Source organism: Dermacentor variabilis, chromosome 11, assembly GCF_050947875.1.
Source record: "Dermacentor variabilis isolate Ectoservices chromosome 11, ASM5094787v1, whole genome shotgun sequence".
NCBI lineage: Eukaryota > Metazoa > Arthropoda > Arachnida > Ixodida > Ixodidae > Dermacentor > Dermacentor variabilis.
Genome location: NC_134578.1, coordinates 11,326,056 through 11,346,738, shown reverse-complemented (window position 1 = coordinate 11,346,738; position 20,683 = coordinate 11,326,056). Strand labels below are relative to the sequence as shown.

At 42.4% G+C, this 20,683-nt stretch overlaps 1 protein-coding gene across 1 annotated transcript in view; it reads left to right on the top strand.

The window, feature by feature from the left end:
* The first annotated feature begins 2,405 nt into the window (after window positions 1-2,405).
* The window catches only part of pug (pug C-1-tetrahydrofolate synthase, cytoplasmic), a 41,564-nt gene continuing 23,286 nt past the window's right edge, over window positions 2,406-20,683 (top strand). The window contains exons 1-8 of the mRNA XM_075674248.1: window positions 2,406-3,061; window positions 6,407-6,491; window positions 6,600-6,713; window positions 7,820-7,956; window positions 10,426-10,526; window positions 12,594-12,730; window positions 14,199-14,310; window positions 14,711-14,897. Of these exons, the coding sequence (XP_075530363.1) occupies window positions 3,009-3,061; window positions 6,407-6,491; window positions 6,600-6,713; window positions 7,820-7,956; window positions 10,426-10,526; window positions 12,594-12,730; window positions 14,199-14,310; window positions 14,711-14,897 (926 nt within the window). The 5' untranslated portion in view covers window positions 2,406-3,008. The remainder of the gene's footprint in view (window positions 3,062-6,406; window positions 6,492-6,599; window positions 6,714-7,819; window positions 7,957-10,425; window positions 10,527-12,593; window positions 12,731-14,198; window positions 14,311-14,710; window positions 14,898-20,683) is intronic.

The following is a 20,683-nucleotide window of genomic DNA, read 5'->3' as shown; positions in this document are numbered from 1 at the left end:
TTTACGCTCGAGCCGCCCATCGCAGCAAGCCGCACCGCACGCGTGCGGTCGCGCGAAATATTGCACGTATCAAACACTTGTGCACAAATTTCGGTTTACAATGTGTAAGGTATACACTGCGCACACAGTGTAAATGGTAATTTGTGCACAAGTGCTGGATACGTGCAATTTCTCCCGCGACCGCACGCGTGCGGTGCGGCTTGCGGCGATGGGCGGCTCGAGCGTAAATCGGCCCAAAGACGAAGCTTAAGCATCTTCCAAGTTTTTCATACGTGGGCCGATCCCAAAGATAGTGCAATACCGGGCCGGTCGACCCGTGGCGGAGGTGACACAGGCGTTAAGCACTCCCCATACTTGGTCCGATCCCGAAGGTTGTGCAATGCCGGGCCGACCCGCGGTGGAGGTGACGCAGGCGCTCAGCACTCCCCATGCGTGGGCCGATCCCGAAGATAGTGCAATACCGGTTCGACCCGCGGTGCAGGTGCAGTTCGCCATTAAGGGGCCTACGTACACAGCTTCGATGGTCACGCTTCTTCGAAGAGTGGAAGGGCACTGAGTTTTCTTTTTCCGCGCACTATTGATCATTGGAATTCGTTAGCTGGCAGTATTTGATCATTGTCATTGTCAGAATTTCTGAAAGCCCTAGCATTAGAAAAAGAAAGCCCTAGGGCGTTAACACCAATAGTGTTTTTCTGGCTTTGCATTTTTAAAATTGTTCTTATACACTGTGCGGTTTGTATTTACTACTCAATGTGTGTAAGTACGCGGTTACTTTCTGCCCACTACTTCTAGTGCCCAACAGGGCTGTAGTATGTATGTATGTATAAATAAATAAATAAATAAATAAATAAATAAATAAATAAATAAATAAATAAATGTGTTTGTGCTATCTAGGCAGCGTAACGTAGTTGTCAGTCACAGAGTAACAGGGGGAAGAAATCCAGAGAAGTCAGTCAACATTTCGCTGAGTCAGCTTCAGAATCCAATTAAGGACGAAGGCCTTTCCAAGAAATATCCGGGCTTACCACATGTCAGCTACGTTCGAAATCTAATCAGTATATCTGATCCTCTGCCGCCCTCTACTGTGTGCCACATCCATTGACGCCCAATGAATTATTGCAGTCTAAACAGACCACCTTTTATCTGTTGTACATTTTGTACGTATAACCTGTCAAGCTTTATTACTCTTAGCATGAACGTGTTGATCCCGTACTATTCCTACTTTATATAGTTGTGGTCAAAGTTTGGTTTGTGACCTTTACAGGGGTACTGACCTGGTATTTTCAACAATTCATTTTTTTTGCGGTAATTGAGGGTACTAGAGCTCTAAACCTTAGAAAAAATAGTTACGAGCCTCAGAGCGCCGTAAATAATATAACTTTTTTGCTACAGCCAGTGCCCGTTTCGTTACCCAGGAGGATACAGTGCCGTGACTTCGCGACAAAGTATGCTCGTGATAACAAAACCAAAATTGGGTCTAGAAGAGTTGTTATAGTAAACTATTACGGCACTCTGAGGCGTGTCACAGTTCTTTATAGCTGTACTCCTCTAACACTGCTTTGTTCAAGAAGGCGCTCGGTTAAATTGTATAAGGGCTTTCCGCACGTTGCTGTGTCTGATAATTAAAATAAGTTTGTATGGCTTGCAACAAGTTTAAGGACCCGAACAAGCGAATTCACGGTATCCTATTTTGGAAGTTTTTAATGTTCTTGCCACAGGGATTATTTAACATAATTGAACAAAATAACAATATCTTTAGTATAGCTATAGATTACAAGAATAACGGCAGGCTTTGTAAACAACCAAATGTGTACCTTAAACCACAGTCACAAAATTACAATAACAGGAAATTGTAGACGCCGTGTCCACAGAAATAATTTTTTTATTACTCATATATGACAACACCCACGTATGCAAAAGTTGTTGCACTTCATTGAAAGTAGCGCAAGAGCTGATTAACTAATTTAAGCAGGCAGACATCACGGACAGTGAGAAAAAAAAAGCGCTTTCGTTCTTTGCATAGTCGGGCCGACCCACTTTGTGCGGTGGACGTTGCGCTTTGTGTAGTGAAGAACAAAAATCGAAACTTGTAGCACTGCTGGAGAAACAGACCACGCCTTGAGCCTCTGATGCTCCACAGGCTGGAGTCATGACCGTGGCCATGACAGGGCAATGATTCAGATTTTCTGCTTTGTTATTCTAGCCTTTAAAATACTTGATTTTTCTCGTTTCACTAATTCCGTTGCATATCATAGGCAACCATACAGACTGATGCAGGGACGGGGTGCAGAGCATCGAAAACGAAACTTGCCGTTCGAGCGCGAATTGTCGACCCTAGCGCCCCTTGAGCATGCCCTAGAAAGGAGGCATTGGCCCTAGCTGAATGATCCCCCCTCCCTTCCTCTATCATGAGTATCAACAGGTAGCAGGTGGTTAGTTCGTATTCCTGTTTGTTGGGTTTATCGGAACGAACGCTACTAGGTATTCCCTGACGCTACTTCGAGCAATAGCTGCCACCATTAAGTTTTCGAAAAATTTACCCGCCATAACCACGTACATACAAATGGGCTTCAACTAATTTCACGCCGAGCCAGTTCCCTTTGAAGTTGACGACGAACGTGGCAGCGTTTCACAACATGGAATGCTCTGAAATGACATTAGCTCATCTTATTATAAGCGAAGGACCGGTTTACGCGGCCGCCATGGGCAGGCCGCATTTTGTTCAGCCGTGTGTTTTATTTCCCGAGAGGCTGCCCCGACCGGCTCGCTTCCACTCGCCGAGCTCTCGGACAGACCTGCCCTCGCCCGAGATATCACGTGCCTTATCGCGGAAGCAGCCAACGAGCCTGCCTGCTACGCGAGAGGACACAAGGAAAAGTTGATAGGAGCTGCGTGACGCCGTTCAGTAGTCTGCTATTTGTCTGTCCCGCCAGCGGATATTACACGACGCCGCACTCTCAATTTGTTCATCGCTTCTGTCGGCCGTCGGTGACAGAACCGTAGCAAGCATGTCTTCGGCTCCAGGGGAAGCAACGGTGTTGTCCGGAAGGCAAATTGCCAAGTAAGTGCAAGCGCGAGAACGCGCGCGCGAAGTGGGAGAAAAAGCAAAAAGATGCATTGCCCTGCTAACCTCACGTGTAGCAACTGAGCTGCAGTTCGCCGTACTTTAGCGACGCTAACTTCAGTCTCAACTTGTTCTATGTTTAAAGTACTCGAGCGCTTGTAGTGGCCCATCTTTCAGCACTGAGACATTTCGCATTTACCTAATAGAGTGGTGTTTCCTAAACCTGGTAATAAAGTTCTGTTATATGCACACATTACTATAGTATCGAAAATTGGCCCATAAGCTGTTTGCGTCGATGAAAACACGTATTTAGGTGTTACGAATAGCAGCTAGCAAGCTTGAATTCTGGCATGAACCTGACCTGTATTCGTGTATTTTGTGAATGTTGCGCCCTCGTTTAAAATATATATGCTTTAATCGATCAGTAAATCCACACCTTACTATTGATGCGAAAACATGATATGCTGAAAGTTTGCATACATCTGGGTGGAGCTCCACAGTCCTGCACTGTCATCTTGAAACCTTAGCGCTATCAGTAGGACATCCCTTCTGACCTTGCGCAGGACGTCTGAGTGCCACAGCTCCTAGACTGCTGATAGCTTGTGTGCAAGATAGCTCTCTGCAGCAAAATCTCAAGGCATCATATCTCAATTGCTACATGGCGTGGTCGTGCAGAGATAACTCGAGACCGTGTACCAACACTTTTGCCAAGGATTGCAATAAAAGTGCACTGACCAGTGAAGCCTCTCATGACTGCAAGCATTGCATTGAAGCATCATAAGGAACACAGGCCTTTCTGAAAATAGTAATCACTGGTACAGCAATTCACACTATAGAAAACTGTTCTAATGGTAAATCAGTCAAGTATGTCAACTAATAGAACAGGTGTTGCATATAACATGGGGGAGAATCTGAAAAGCAGTGGCTTGTAGTTATGGTCCTTGAGTTTTGGATTTTATGTTGTTTTAATTTCTGGGAGAAAAAATTCAGTGTTATTTGGTTTTATTTTTGAAGATAAAAACTAAGGAGAAATCGGGGGTTTTGTTATGTGGCAAGAAAACTGGTGAGAAATTGGACGTTTCACTGTCAGGTGGCCTAAAGTTTGTGATTTTTCTACTACATATCGCAAACATAATACAAGCAGTTCTCTTCTTCTGGATAGCACATTCTATTCAACAAGCAAAATCACTCGCAAGAACACGTAATGGCAAAGAGAACTGCTCGCAAGTCATGTGACAAACCCATTTCTACGAATGCTTGTTGTCGATCATTATTAATAAATTTAAAAGAAACCACATTAACGAAAACAGTGAGTGAAGACAGGTTTGATGATTCCTTATTTACTTTGTTCACTGCGCCTTTTTTTATCGAAAGAAAAACATACAAAAGGTAGTGCACATGGGCATGCTTTGCAGGAAGCAAGATGCTTTTCCTCATCTTACAAGCACTTGTTGATGTACATTGTCATAGGAATTGAAGACGATGAGCAAAACGAGAACAAGGTGAAAGCAGGAGCCAACATTTCGACAAGTGGACTTGTCTTCTTCATGGCGACGCATGCTTCTCACAACAGTATATATAGGTGGGGTTCTTCTAAAGGGGAGAGGGCATAAGGCAGGTGGGTGCGGCAACGAGCGAAGTTGTGTTAGCATGTCGAATTTAGAATAAAGAAATGCTGTGCACAAGGCCAGGGACCCGACCATCTGTCAATCACGTGTCAATGCCCGCATGTCAACAGGCGTGTAAACAGCATGCACAGCAGCCCTCTATTACCTGTTTCACTGGTGGTCGTAGGCTATCGTGTCTCTGAAAGAGATAATAGAAGGAGTGGCAGAAACTGGTGCTCGTTAAAAAAAATAAAGAAAAAGAAAAGAGAGGGAAAAAGAGGAAAACCTAAGAAACCAAACTAAGTGTTGTTGCCTATAGCTTGAAATTTGAGATGCCGTTGACACATGATTAACAGACGGCCGGGTCCCTGGCCTTGTGCACAGCACTTCTTTATTCTCAATTTGATACGCTAACACACTTTCGCTCTTTGCCACGCCCACCCGCCTTATGCCCCCTCTCCGCTTTAGAAGAACCCCACCTATATATACTGTGGCGACGAAAGCATAGGTCGCCTTGAAGAAGACAAGTCCACTTGTCGAAACGTTGGCTCCTGCTTTCACCTTGTTCTCGTTTTGCTCATCGTCTTGAATTTCCATCTCCTGCCTTCCCCATGCTTTCCATGGATACGAATTGAAGCCATTTTTGTGACCACCCTAGACCTGCTGGGCCTTTCATCCTTGTCTGTTGTCGCCCCATTTTACTGGTTCCCAATATACACTTTTGCAGCAAAATTAATGAACTATCAACTAGATGAATCTGCCGCCCTTATCTGCACATAACGTAGCTAGGAAAACATTCTCTAAATGTCATGCCTGTTTACAATGCACAGCAATGTCACTGCTATGTCAATTCGCATCCTACCGCATTACCGCCATTTACACATATGCTACATGCTGTAAATGCGATGCAATGTCCCGTTCTGATATTCTTGTAAGCGCAGATACTAAAAAAACAAGCTTTTGTTCACCCAATGCTGGCAGACGCTGAATATATTATATTTTTATATATGCCGGCTTTCGCTTGAGTGTTTGGAGAAAACAAGGCATATACCACCATTTATGTAATAATAATATTAATAATATATCTTGACTAGTTGCTCACAAAAGGCGAGCAGCATTCATTAATTTTGTAACACATATATTTATTATTATACTTTACAGAAGGGCAAACTTCAGAGAGAAATTGTTTAACTCAGTATTCCAAAATTTTGTTTGGGGTGCACAATTCTGAAATTATTGGGTTTTACCCAAAAGTGAAGAACACTACATATAGTTTACCATGAAGGACAGTGATTTCTGAAAGGATTGGCCAGATATTTGTAGGTGAATAATTTCATCATAACTATAATACGTTGCTTAACCAATCTATGTACATTTTGTTTTGTGCTTAGCAGACAACCTAACCCAAACTGACCTAACAAAATCATTATCTTTTGTTGTGTCATGTGGAATGAAGAGAAGCTATCAAGGCTTGTCGGGACAGGATCACATGCTCAACGTGGCAGACAGTACAGACGATAGGACAGAGTCTGTCCTGTTTATACCTGTGGCCTTGCTTGCCTAGTCGAATTAAAACAAAATAGCTCAGCTTAGAACGCTCGTGCAGGTCGGATCCTCTTGATGCAGAAAGATTTCTGTAACTTTGCCCTGGTTCGTCTTCTGTTGGAAGAAATAAGTTCTGCACACACCTTGCTTTGCCTTGCTTTCTTCATGAAACTGTTGCCTCCCTGCCTAGGGAAATCCGGGAAAAGTTGGCAGCAGAGGTCAAGGCCATCAAAGTCAAGCATCCCGAGTTCAGGCCTATGCTTGCCATTGTCCAGGTCAGTTTGACATCCTGAATGATGCTCCTTGAACCAATTCTCTGTGATTGTGAAATGCAGAAATGTCCAGGTTTTGAGATAACGATGCACATAAAAAATTTCGCTTAGGTTGGCGGCAGAGAGGATTCCAATGTGTACATTCGTATGAAGCGCCGGGCAGCCGAAGAAGTTGGTGCCGAATCCCAGCACATCAAGTTTCCTCGCACCATCACAGAAGAAGAGGTGAGCTGAAATGTTCTTTTGCCGTGTGCTAACAGTTTTCCCTGTAGGCTTTACTACTACGAAGGTGAATCAGAAAGTTTATCTCCTGTTTTTTATTAGCCAAAATATGGTACATGCAGGTAATTACAAATATATGTACTATTCTATGTACCTTACACTATTTTTCCACATAGTCCCCACACCAGTTCAAACATTTGTCCCATCGCAACAATAAATTTGAGATGCCCCTGTGTTAGAATTCGTCCGACTGACTGTGGAGCCATCGTCAGACTTCTGTAGACTTCTATCTTGGCTGCATCATTGCACGTAAATCACTGTACACTTCTTAAAGAGAGACACATTTCCCCATACGTGGGCTGCATTTCGCTATGGATTTCGGTGAGCATTCGTCCCTTGCTCCATAGAAAACGAATTGCACTTCGTTGCTCATACACCGTAGACATATGAAGTACAACCACCATTTTCAACTACTGAAAGCAGCGCCATGCTGCGGAGCTACCGGCAGATAATGCTGGGCTGGTCCGAGAAAGGTCCACCGCTGCGAATGGATGTGTCGACTTCACATTTACAGCCATAATTTGGCTAAAAAAATATAGAGGCATTTCCTGATTTGCCCTCGTACATTCAGTTGCTAATGAAAGCTGAAGATTGCTCTCAAAACAGCGTAAAGCATAGGCAACCACCTCAATTAGCTTGACCATGGACCAAATGTTTTCACTAAATTTTTGCAGGGCTCATTTGGCACAAGCTTCCCATGCTTTGCCTCATGTTATTTTCTGATAACTCTTTAATAAACTCAATTAGTGCAGTGATTATGCTTGCGTGGTATCAATTGTGGGTTTTAGATGGGAATTGGAACATATTTTTCTTCAACCATAGTTGTTTCTTTTGCAGGACCCTAATCGATTCCCTTTGTAGCATTCTGCTAGTTAGATGTAAAGGAAAATTTCTTTTCGTGAAATGCAGAAACAGCAGTGATGAACTTGAAAAATTAATTTTGTGCTTTATACTGACCTACTGATCATATGTCCTGTAGTTGGCATGCTAGGCACTGTTGAGCATACATTCCTGAGCATATCGATGCTGTCACCTTGCTTGTTGTGCAGCTGGTGAAGGAAGTGGAGACACTGAACAACGACCCCACCATCCATGGCATCATTGTCCAGTTGCCACTGGATTGTGACACCAATATTGACTCCAACCGGATCACAAATGCCGTCTCGCCTGAGAAGGATGTGGACGGGTATGTTCAATCGCTGGCCGCTTTATTCTTCAGATGGCAAATGAAGCACTTTTTGCAACTTACTGAAAGAATAATTTTTTTAATGTAGGAAATTTCGTCCGGTTAGAAGCAAACAGCAGTAAAAACGAAGCACTGACCAACATAAAATTCTATCTAAGAAAAGAAGAGACTGTTGGGATCCCTGGTGGGATCTAAAATGTAGGCAAAGATCTCTTGAGTAATTGAATTTTTTTATTTTTATTTATTAATTCATTCATTCACAATTTCCTGCAGCACCAAAAAAGCATTATTGCAGGTGGGGACACGGTACATATTAGAATTGACAATAAAAAAAAGCAAGCCTAAACCAACGGAAAGCAAACAAGTAATGTAAAGCAAACAGAAGAAATCTTAGTGAACAGCAGCATCTCGGAAAGGAATGCATGTAGCATGCCCTCAGAACCGCAGTCAGTAACTGTTTCAGGCAGCTTGTTCTGGGTAGTAATGGCGTGTGGGAAGAACAAGTATTTAAAAAGATTGCTACATCACTGTATTGCATGACCCTTCTAGGCATAGTCACTATGACAAGACACAAGATGTGGAAGTACACGGTAGTGTTCTTTCTGTATTCTAATCTCTTATATCCTGTACAGAATGATCTATCTCATTTTTTATATCGAATCATATCTTTTTCCTTTTAAAATCTTCTTTCTTAAGCTTTTCATAGGTATGTTCTCATTTAATGCGATTGTTCGTCAGATTTATTTGTTCCTCAAGCTTTTTGATGGGTTTACACAGTTGAACCTCAATATTGAGAATACGGGTATAACGAATTATTGGGTGCAACGAAATAAATTGATATAGCTTCTTATGAATATCATCTGTTGGATATAACAAAGATATTTCCTTGTCAGGTGCGACTTTGTCATAACAAAGCTTGACTGTAAGGAAAACATTTTACGATTATGCAGTGACCTTCTCAAAACACACAAAAGCGCATATGCATAATGTTTAAAAACAGCGCTAAAAACCTACACCGGACAGCATAATAGAGGATGGGACACGCACGACACTGTAGTAGATACGCAATAGTAGATATGTAGATATGATGTAGTACATATGCAATCATCTAGGAGAGTCCCGACGCCAGCAACACTGAGAAGTGAGAGCATCTTCTATAGCCCACCTCACAAAACAAAATTGGGAAAGTGGAACAATGGGTGGCTTTTGCAGGAGTGGGCACAACTTTCGTTAACCAACATCATTTTGACTTTTTCACCCCTTACAAAAATAAAATGCTGCAGTAATAAGTTGCTGCATCTGTGGTTGCTGCAAATCCTAGTGCAAATCCTAGTAGCAATGTGGTGTCCTCTTTGGCTGTGGCCGTAAGTTCTTGCAGCACCACTAAGGCCTCTGAGAATGAGCTACAGCATGTGCCACCCCATCCTTGAAGGCCATGGCGCCACTTTTCTAATCACAACAATCGAAGATTTAGCTGCGCATTGTAAGTTACAGGAAAAAGTTGTAGCATAAAAACGTGTGTTGCATTTCAGTATTTAAAAAAAGGCCAAGGAGCCATCTATGCTAATAGGTCATGTGATAGGGCATCCTATATTTTGTCATGCTTATGCCGCGTGAAGGTGCCAAACGTAATTCTTCGCTGTTTGTTTAGAAGAATCAAAAATATAAATCCTCGTTTAATCAGGAAAACGGGACTCGTTTTAGTCAACCTGAGACACGATCTATCAGTGGGGCTATCTCGTTTCATGTTCTGAACACTTGTCTCTTTATCCTATAGGACCGTTAAGGGGCTGGAAAACAAATAATATATATATATATATGCTTTTTTTAGTGTAGAATATCAAACATTTGCAAAAAGAAAAAAGAAAACGATTTCTTTGCTACCGTAGTTATTTTTAAAGCTAAATACTGAAAGGTGAAACAAGCTCTTTATACAAAGGAACTGTTGTGAATGACGTGCTGCCGTGCAGTAAAGTGATCCAAAGTTTCACTGCAGTGCACACATGTGAAAATAATCTGTAGTTGAGAATCCAAAGCTGTTGATTGGTGACTTGTCTGAACTAAGCAGCTTAAAGATACATTGAAAACACAGCAGGCCGTCTAGACTTTTAATGTGTTGTTTAAACTGACTGGCATTTAAAATTACTTCTATGCAATTGTGTCTGTGTTCAGTGTTGGTGAAGGAAACGGGATCTTTCGTTGCTGGACTGCAGGATACCCCATCTGACAGGGTAGCCCAGTCGCTTTGGTATTGCATTCCTGAGCTCAGGGTTGCGGGTTCAATCCCAGCCACGGCATCCACATTCTGACGGGGGGTTAATATGCAATAATGCTTGTTTGCTTAGATATTTAGATGCATGTAAAGGAACTCCAGGTGGTTGGAATTAATCCGGAGTCCTCCACTGCAGCGTGCCTCATATTCAGATTGTGCTTTAGGCACGTAAAACCCTACAATTACATTTTTTGCAGTATCCACGACCAGAATGCCGGCCGTCTGGCTCACGGAGAGTTGGAAGGCTTTTTCATCCCCTGCACACCGAGGGGCTGCCTTGAATTGATCAAGCGTTCGGGTAAATTTACATTCATTTACACGCTACGAGAAACGCTGAATCAGTTTATAGTGATAAAGTATTCTTGAAAAACTCTACTAATGTTTATTCCATGGTAATATTAAAAAGGAAAATGACTGTCAAGGAAAGTTTTATTCTTGAATTTTGCACCGAAACTGCAGGGCTGGTACATCAGCATGAGGTCGGAGATTGCAAATGTGCATTTTTTTTTTCTATTGCGGCCGTTGTAGTTCAGTAAGTGCTCCTGAAACTTATTAAGTTCGGTCCTTGGCTCTCTTCAAATACAGTGTGGTCCACATTTACTGATAAAAATTTAACTAAACCCAAGCAGACGGCATCAAAATCCATGACATCCCGATGAGGTGCTAGCTTACCGAGTGTGTTCTTCAGGCAACGGTTTTTTTTTTTTTTTTTTTTTTTTTTTTTGTTGCGAAAGGGATGTGTGCTTCCTGTCAGGACCTCACTTGAAGATGCAGTAGTTTTTGCTTTTTATTTTTCCTTGTGTCCTTTTGCTGATGTGTATCTTCTGTTTATTGCTTGTTTCCTAAAACTTATTCTGCACAATCAAGAAATAAGCTTTCATCAGTTGTTAGTGTGCCTTGTGATTGTCTCAATCTCCTTGCTTGTCATTCGTGTTCTCTGGCGCCATTTGCAGCCATGACAAACCAATTTGTTCAACAATATGTTTGGATTATGGAAAAAATTGTTATGGTTGTAGTGTAACTCCTCTGACACGGTGCAAGCCACTGCAGACTACTGGCAGTATGATAGTACTCAAGACATGGTACACCAAACTGCACTTTCTCACACCACCTACAACAGATAGATGCCTTGGTTTCTTTGTGAATGTTCATGCTGTTGTTGTCCTATTTTAGGTAGCAGCCAACACAATGGCATGTTTTACAGTTTCACTAGCTACCATATAGTGCGATAAAAATTAAATAAAAATGCAGACGATAGAACAGCTACTGGGTGGGAATGCATCAGTGTTGTAAAAGGAGAAACAGCCTTTTCGGCCTCTTTTCATTGTGGGCCATTCAGAAGGTGGTCGAGTACCCACGGTTATATAAGCTCATCATAAGCCCAAAAGTGGCAGCCGCTCATGACGAGCTGAGGCTGTTAGGAGCCTTTAAAAGGCCCATCACCAGGCCCCGTAGCAAATTTTAGTTATATGCTAGAACATTCTTGTGGTAAAATTGGTTCATTAACAGCAGATAAAAATATTTGAAATTTCACGAACCCATGATTTCAGGAGGTGAGTTTCACTGCCAACATACACTAGTCTAGTCTCGTCTACCCTCCTCAAGTAAAATCTGTTCCCTGCATTCTCCCATATCGGAGCAGGACGATCACGTCATGTGTGTATCACCAACCGTATTTAGACTGGCAGTGCAAAAATGAAATGGCTTTTCTGTATTTTTGAGATCACAGACATACCTAGTAGTATTCTTCATTTAACTCAAACAAGCAATCGTTGTAATACGGAAAATGTTCTCACGGTGACGAAATCAGCCAATAGCTGTTGTGGGTTCAGCTGCCTGAGGATGCTGCGTGACGACAGTGCGGAAGTGAGAGCAAGCAATCTTTCTCTGCTTTTGACGCAAGATTGTTAGTTCCTGTGTGCAGTGCAATAATATTTGCCTCAAATGTTTACAGGAGTCTCGCGAACATATCGGCAATGTTTTCTTACTATTTTCAAAAAGTGTATCAGCGTCTCTTTAAAGTACAGAAGTGTGAGGTAAAAACACCAAAGATGTTGAAATTTTTATTATTGTGAAGTCATTGTTATATGCAGTCATTTTATTATAAACAGCGCGAGGTGTCAAAGCTAGGCCAGTGAATTTTTGTACAACATGGGGAACAGCGCAAACAGTGGGACAGTGAGGAGGAAATACAAATAGTGCAGACATGCTGTTTGCACCACTTCTCTCCTGTCCTGTCAGTACTGTACGCAATGCTAAGTCCACATTAATGTTTGTTTGGTGTTCGTGTTTGTCTTTTGACTGCAATCAATCCAAGACTGCCATTGCAACAACATGTCTGAATCACTCCTCGTCGGCTGAGCAGGTGTCCCTATTGTGGGTGCTCGAGCCACGGTCCTTGGCCGGAGCAAGATTGTGGGTTCTCCGATGTCCTCACTGCTGCTGTGGAACCATGCCACAGTGACCACTTGCCACTCAAAGACCAAAGACCTGCCATCAGTGGTAAGAAAACACGGACTGATGTTCTCAGCTCAAGCGCAGCTCGTCTGAGCTGTTCACAGACAGTTTTCAAATAAACATGTTAGGCAGGCTGTTTTTATTTAGGGGTAGATGAAATTGGCATAAGCTGATGGCTTATTGTTTGGAACAGACAAAAAGTTAATACTGTTTGCCAGCTAAGGGGTTTCATAGTTGCTCTAAAAATATTTGTCATGTTCTGGATGCTGTTAACAATGGCAAAACTGTCTTGGCTTTTTGTAGCTGACACACAGGGAGTAGGGCTAACAGTTATTTTGGCTGCAAGGGGAGAATGACATGCTTGTCCTAAGATTTAAGAACTTTTGCTTTTTGAGCTAACATTCAGTACTTACAACTTTGTACATTTGTGATAAGTATGCCAAGGAGTGCCAAATTTGCATTTAAGCAATAAATGCTTGTGATGCATGGATTTGAATCTGATGTGTTGGCATATAAATACTAGTAGCTTTCCCTTTGAACATTTAATCTCATTGAGCACCCTAATGGGAGGCACACTTGTTCAGCCACTAATGTCTTGCCTGGACCAGGACGAATTTTTCTTCAACTGCGGGGCTTTTCTTTTGAGGAACCCGTATGGGTTTCCTTTGTAGCAATTGCTACGATTGGGTGGATGTCTCATTTTCTCTTTATTAATTACTTCTCTGCACCTTGCGGGTTTCCACAGAATTATCACATCAAAATTTATTCCTTCTTATGTTCGACGAAGGAGTACGTGACTATACGAAGAGACAAAAAGGCACAAAATAAATTAGGGCCACCCATAGCATTTTGCTGAACAAAAACAATATAGCACAATAGAAGTGTCACATTATACCCCGGAAGGAGGAAAATGAACCTGCAGCCTGTGGTCTAGTTGTCATTTGGTGTCGCAGCTGTTTCACCCTGGATTAGGTTGCACATGCGTAGTAGGAACCCATGCTGCGCATGTTACAGTGCTGCAAGCAACACAGATTACGAAAAGACTTTGGTGCCTGTGTATTTAACAGAGGGCTTCTCTTCATCAAAGACAAATAGACGGCCGTGCACAGCACAATAGCTTGCAGAAGCAAAAGCCAAATGGCACAGTATTGTCCTGCCATAGTGCTGCGGATGAGTACTGTTTTGTTTGTTTTGCACCTTGCTGTGCTCATTGTTTTTGTTGTGGCCCTGTGAAGGTGAGCTCATGACTAGTGAGGTGAAAAGCTTCTGACTTGCCAAAACGTATGGGGGGGCTGAGTCTACCCTTTTTAATTTCAATGTAGGATATGTCTTGAGCCCCACACACATGACACATCTTTTTAGACAATGTGGAGGTTGTGGACTTCGATAGTTCCAAAATACTACAAACAGTCTAACCTCAGGACAGATTATCTGAAGGGCTTTACTTCTGCTAATGTTTGCCATTTATAATTGGTGACATCATCCCTTAGCTGAACTGCTTTGTTTCCCATAGTGCCGTGAAGCCGACATCTTGGTGGTGGCCATCGGCCGCCCACGGATGGTCAAGGCTGAGTGGGTCAAGCCTGGCGCTGTGGTGATTGACTGTGGCATCAATGCCATCCCAGGTATGCCGTGCTCCAAACAGCACTGCTCAGCTCAGACTCATAGCCTGCTTCTTCTAGTCCACTTTATAGTCGTGCAAGGTCTTAAGTGTACAAGATGATGATAATCTTAAAACACTGTTAGGATAGGCGATAAGAAATTTCTGTACAAAGGCCATGCCCCACAAGCTTTTCAACAGCAGGACACATTGAACAATAAAGAATCAGCTCGATTTCATTGCATTCTTTTTTCCTTAGTTCATACCAAACATAGAACATGCCGATTGCATTTGCTGCGGAACACTATTCAGCATTTTGCTGTGGCCCTCGGCTTTTTGAACCTGTTTTAAGCCTGCCTTGTTCAGTGTTTCCTGGCATTCTCTCCCACCTTCACAACAGCCCTTCCTTGCTAACACACTTGCAGATGCAACAAGAAGCTCGGGCACCCGGCTTGTTGGTGATGTGGACTTTGATGAGGTGAAGAAGGTGGCATCTTACATCACGCCCGTCCCAGAGGGTGTTGGGCCCATGACAGTCGCCATGCTCATTAGCAACACCGTTGAGTCAGCCAAACGCTGCCTCAAGGCCTCTCTTAAGGTGACTAATTCTTCATAGAACAAGCTCTTGGCATGAAAATTCTGGTGCACTGGTTAACTGTGTGGTGGAGCTTATTAACACTTTAATCACACAAACCTGTGGCTACACAGCTTGAAAGCATCTTGTTCTTGATATATATATATATATATATATATATATATATATATATATATATATATATATATATATATATATATATATATATATAATGTGAAGACCGCAGTTACCTTAATTCTCCACTATAGGAGTGGAAAAATAGCAATCAAGAAAGGAGTTAGCCAAGAAGACACACTCTCCAATGGCTATTCACTGCATGCTTAGAAAAAATATTCAGGTTATAAGACTGGAAAGGACTATGATTGAGAATCGATGGTGAATATCCCAGCGACCTGTAGAGGGCATTGCCATGTTCAGCAACACTGGGTATGAATTTCAACAAATGATTGAGGGCCTTAGCCCTAATAGTAGGGTTGAAGATTAATATGCAGAAGACACAAGGCAATGCCCACTAGCCTGGCAAGAGAACAAGCATTCCTGATTGGCAGTCAGCCTCTAGAATCTGTGCAACAGTATGTTTATATAGGCCAATTACCCTCCATGAGAAGCAAATTTACAGAAAAATAAAAATGGGTTGGGAGTGGATATGGCAGGCATTACCAGGTCATGACTGGTGGTTTACTGGTATGTTTGAAAAGAAATGTGTACTATCATTGCATTCTGCCAGTACTAACTCATGGGGAAGAAGCTTGGAGGTCAAGAAAAAAGCTTGAGAAGTTAAGGATCATGAAACAAGCGATGTAACGGAAAATATTAGGTGTAATGTTAAGATACGGGAAGACCAGTGTGGATTAGAGAGCAAACGGGGGTAACTGTTATTCTGGTTCACATTAAAAGGACAATATAGAGCTGGTGTGTAACTGCTAGTTACGGAATGTGTGCCAAAGGAAGGTAAGCACATTCGAGGACAGCAGAAAACTAGATAGCATGATGAAATGAGGAAATCGGCGGGCATAGCTTGGAATCAGCTAGCACTAGACAGGTGTAATTAGAGATCACTGGGAGAGGCCTTTGTCCTGTAGTAGGCATAAGAATAGGCTGATAACTGTATACAGTATATCTTTCCTGCTCTGATAAGCGCTGAAAAGTTCTTGGCCTGATTATGAAAGAAACTATGCAGACTCGTGAAGCCTGCAGATTATTCAGCAGACCCTGTTAGATTTGATGTACTAGGCATGCAGTTCCTAATGTCATAAAGAGACTCTAAAAAAATTATTTGAGTTATGTTAGTAAATTACCCTACTGCAATATCAAGAAGGCTACTCTTGCCCTAAAAAGAGCCAGAAAAGGTGCAAAAATGACACAGGTGTCAACACCACGACTTTGAAGTTTCTGCACCAACTCTCCATGACAAATTTTGATGGTGTCTGCTGTGGCCTAGGTAATGTTATGGTGACAAGACCTACATTGTAATCTAGTAGAGCCAAAAACTGTGATTTGCAAGTTTTAAGATCTTTTACTGAGCCACAACAGCACAATTACAAAAAAATACTTTGAAATTCGTGACGTCTCACTGACTTACTGGTGCTGAATTCATGGTGCAAAATTTTTAAAAAATTGAACTTTGACCTCTGTTTTCCCCACATTATGAACATTTTGCTACAGAATCAAGTACTGTAGTGTTTCGAAAGAATAGTTGATTCATCTGAACTGAATCAGTGTTTCTATTTAGTGTTTTGTCTAAAACTAAATTGTGCAGTCTGGTCACTTGGGTACAGTCTTTCTGTAACGATCCCTTAAACATTATCGTAAAGATATTACTCGTAAGTTTTTGCACCCATCATCGTAACACCATATATGAGATAGATAAAGACATGTTAATTAACAAGGTAATACACCGTCTGGCAGACATATCACTTTTAAAACTTGTTTCATGTAGTGTGTCATTTCCTCTCTCTGTATAAATTATGTGATTGATTGTTCCATCGTATATATTACATGGCGTTTTGTTTCATTTTACAGCAATAAATACCTATATGCCTGCCAACAAAGACAACACTACAGATTTGGAGGCCGCTGTTCAAGTTTGGCACGAGCTCTCAACAAACCTTTTCCCCCTTTTAAGCAAAGTGCCTCTGCTATAGATCAATAAAAGTTGTACCAAGCAGCAATGATCCCTTTGCCATTGCTAGACTTATGTGAGAATTAAAATTTTTGGTTAGCAGCATTTCCAACTTCAGTGCAGCTGCCAAGGCTTGACGAGCAGTGTGTGTTTTCCTGAATTGCAGCATCATTTTAATGTGCAACATTGCCTCAAGGGACACAAGGTTGCAGTGTGAGCCAAGGCTGAGTTGACAGAGGAAGATATTGCCATCTGAAATGAACTGTATTATTGCTCCTGTTTCTTGCACAAACTTGCAGTCCGTACAGCAACTCGCCTACTTACGTGTAATGAACCCCCTGTTCGAATGGAAAGTTGTCTAGGAGCTTTTGTTCCGAGAAATAATTCAACAGTAACTAATTATCCACCACTTTATTGAAAATAAAAAGTGTATCTGTAACGCATTGAAGGTCTCGAGGGCTGTAGAAACTACAGTTGAACCTTGTTATAACAAAGTCAAAGATCAATCGAAAGTAGCTTCTTTTATCCGACATTTGTTATAAGCGTATATGTGTGATATAGTGATATCGGCTAGAAACATTTTATATTTTTTGTTGTATTCGATAATTCATCTGATCTGTCCGTTATATCAAGGTTTGACCACATGCTTCTCGAAAATAAAATGATGGCACCTGGTTAGTACCGATGTTGGCAAACATTGTGATGCTGAAGTTGGTCTACAATTGTGACCATGGCAATGCCTCGGCAACATCATCTTGACAGCATGACGCAGAGCAACATATACTGTAGTCGTGCACTTGCCAGGCAAAGTAACAACGTGGGCTATTAGATAAATGTTTAACAAGAGCGCTACGCATTTCTGCCTACGCTCGCATGTGGCAGTTGCAGCGATCACTGGAGCAGGCCAATGTATCCATAACAACCTGAAGCATCCACCTGGGTACCGAAACGGGTTCGTAGAAACCGGCATTACATGCAATTCTATGGGAGAACAGGGCAGAAATCTGACTGGGAGGTGCAAGGAAGAGAAAGATGATGCTGTGCTTTTAACAAAACATTTACGTTGCCGTTAGACATGTTTGATGTATACTGATCACTGCAACAAAAGGTTGCTAGAGAGCCAATGTTTTATTTCAGTAGCAATTATATGGACATTTCTGGTGAATTTTTGCCATCACCACAGTGTTCCGTGTACATTGAGGTAAATATATATGCCATATGAGCAAGGTAGATGCTATAGTATTCATGTGCCAAATTTCCGCGAACCAGGTCTAATTCCCGACTGAATTATTCCTAAGTTTTTAGAATTTGTGGAGTGCGAACCAGTTGTAAAACATTTCATTCACATCGCATGCCTTTTATGTGAAAATGTCTCTGACTATTCAAAACTATAAAACAACATTACTGCTCACAATCAGAAAGTGAGGTAATTTCACTGGTGCTTGTGCGATATTCCACTACAGGCTCCTTTAAGGGTACCACATATTTTAGCGCACCCACACATCTTGTAGTCGGAACGCCGTCCGAGAAATTCAAGCTCCACACAAAACTTTGCTATTGTTGTCAGTGCTCCGCCTTTGGCCGGAACTGCGAATTTTATCATTATTCAAAAGACTAGCGCAAAATAGCAGGGACAAAGACAGGGAAGACGACAGGTTAGCGCTCATCCTGTCGTCTTCTCTTTGTCCCTGCTATTTTGCTCTAGTCTTTTGAATAATGATGACACAACTAGCCCAGCTTTCTGCCTTGATGCCAATTTTAATAAGCAATGCCAATGGTGACGGTGACATGAGAAGCAGTATTTACGCGCAATTTTCTTGTTGTGGTAATCAATATAAAAGCTGTCTAGCTGTCTGTCATTTATGATGATGGTCTTTATTGGCATCCCCTTTGAAACAGAGCGGTGACATTGTCGCCTAGCCTGCTTGAGGTAATTCAGCAAAACATTTTGCTGAAAGGACAGCGTTGCATCCGTCTTTGTGCCTTTATTCGTCTTCGATTTCTGCACTGTTCCTCCATATGATGAATATGCAACAAGCCAAACTGGAAACACTGCTAAATTGTTTATGGCACTCTGAAATTTGTGAGTACTTTTGCTAGGGCATGAGCATTTAAACCCTATAGTGCAATAAATTGCAAGTCAAAAATGTCATGTCAGTACTCCGTCACTGCCAGTGTGCCCTTTTGTTTACCCATTATTTACTGTAATATAAGTTAACAAAATGTGAGCTCAATGCGAGAACTCGCTACAGAGTTGTCAGATGTGAGAACAACTATTTCACGACTAGTGCACTCGGAAAGCACCTATCCTAGCACTTGAAAATTATGCCTAATGTAAAGCAGTGAAAAACAATGAAAGAGCTCATTGAACCACTATGCATGATAGCATACTGACACTCGGAGAAGTTACCCAGCCGTCTACACTCATGTCGACATCACTTCCGAGATTACGGTGTAATGTCCAGAGCAATGGTACCATTATTCTTTCCTTTATAGTTCACATGCGGCACAAAAAAGGTAAACGTCGTTTTTTCGTTTGCGTGTGTGCGTTTCGTCCTGCGCAGATGGAGTTTTTCCAATAAATAAATTTACGCAGTTTCGTTTTAACGTTTCAGAAGCAAATGTGGAACGGTTGGAACTGGTTTGAACCATTATTTTTAGTTCGGGAGCTGAACCTTTAATAAACCGTTTAGCGTGTGTGTGTGTGTGTGTGTGTGTGTGTGTGTGTGTGTGTGTGTGTGTGTGTGTGTGAGTGAAAACCGGAACGAAAACTGTGTCGTCTGCTAACCGTACTCTCGCAGCAACAGGCTGAGACCGAGAGCACTCGTGTTTACATGTAACTTCTTGTCCGCTGCTGCATTTAATGCAACTTGCGTCGGCATAATCGCCATTCCAGACTGTCCCGCTGTTATCACGCAACAGGTGTTTCCTTCGCACGTGTTTTGTCGCTGGCGCGCCCCGCCCCGCCCCGCTAGAGCGTCGCAGTGCGGCGCGAGGCTTAACGAAGGCGCCGCCGTCTTTCCTCTTTGTGCGTTTTTTCCCCCCTGCTTCTTCGGAGGCACCAATTCTGTAGCAGACGAAATCCAGCCGTCGTCCGCGATAGCCGCAACCATCGAAGCTGACGCCTGTTCCAAGGGCATACACGGCCCTTCTCCACTGCTATCTCGTCCAGTAGCGAATGCGTTTGACCGCTTCGACCCGTTTCTCAGGAAGTCGCTTCCCCGGACGCCGACCATAACCATGGTAATTGTTACGGCTGCATGCGTCGATTATTTTATGGACGTGATCATTGACGACTTGCTCGGATATTTGTATTCCTCTCCCGTTTCTTCGCGCGCTTAAAGGAATGCGAGCGCGAAATGTAATCTGCCAGGAAAGCCGGTTTCCACCACTCGCTCGGTTTGTTTTCCTTCGGTTGTAGCTCTTGCCCGTGCGAAAGTTACACGTCAATCGCATTCGTGGGCTCGCGTTACAAAAAGACAGCTCACAGGCGCCTTAATTGTTTGTTTCTTTTGTTTTCCTTGACGTGCTCACTTGATCGCAGAACTTTCAGTTGCCAAAGAAACTTTGGGCGGAAGACTGCCCGTAGCTGATCTGCGTGGGTGTGAAAAAAGGCAGAAGACTTGTTCGACCTTACGGTGTGTCATGAACCAATTTCCAGCAAAAATGTCTATTTCGAGC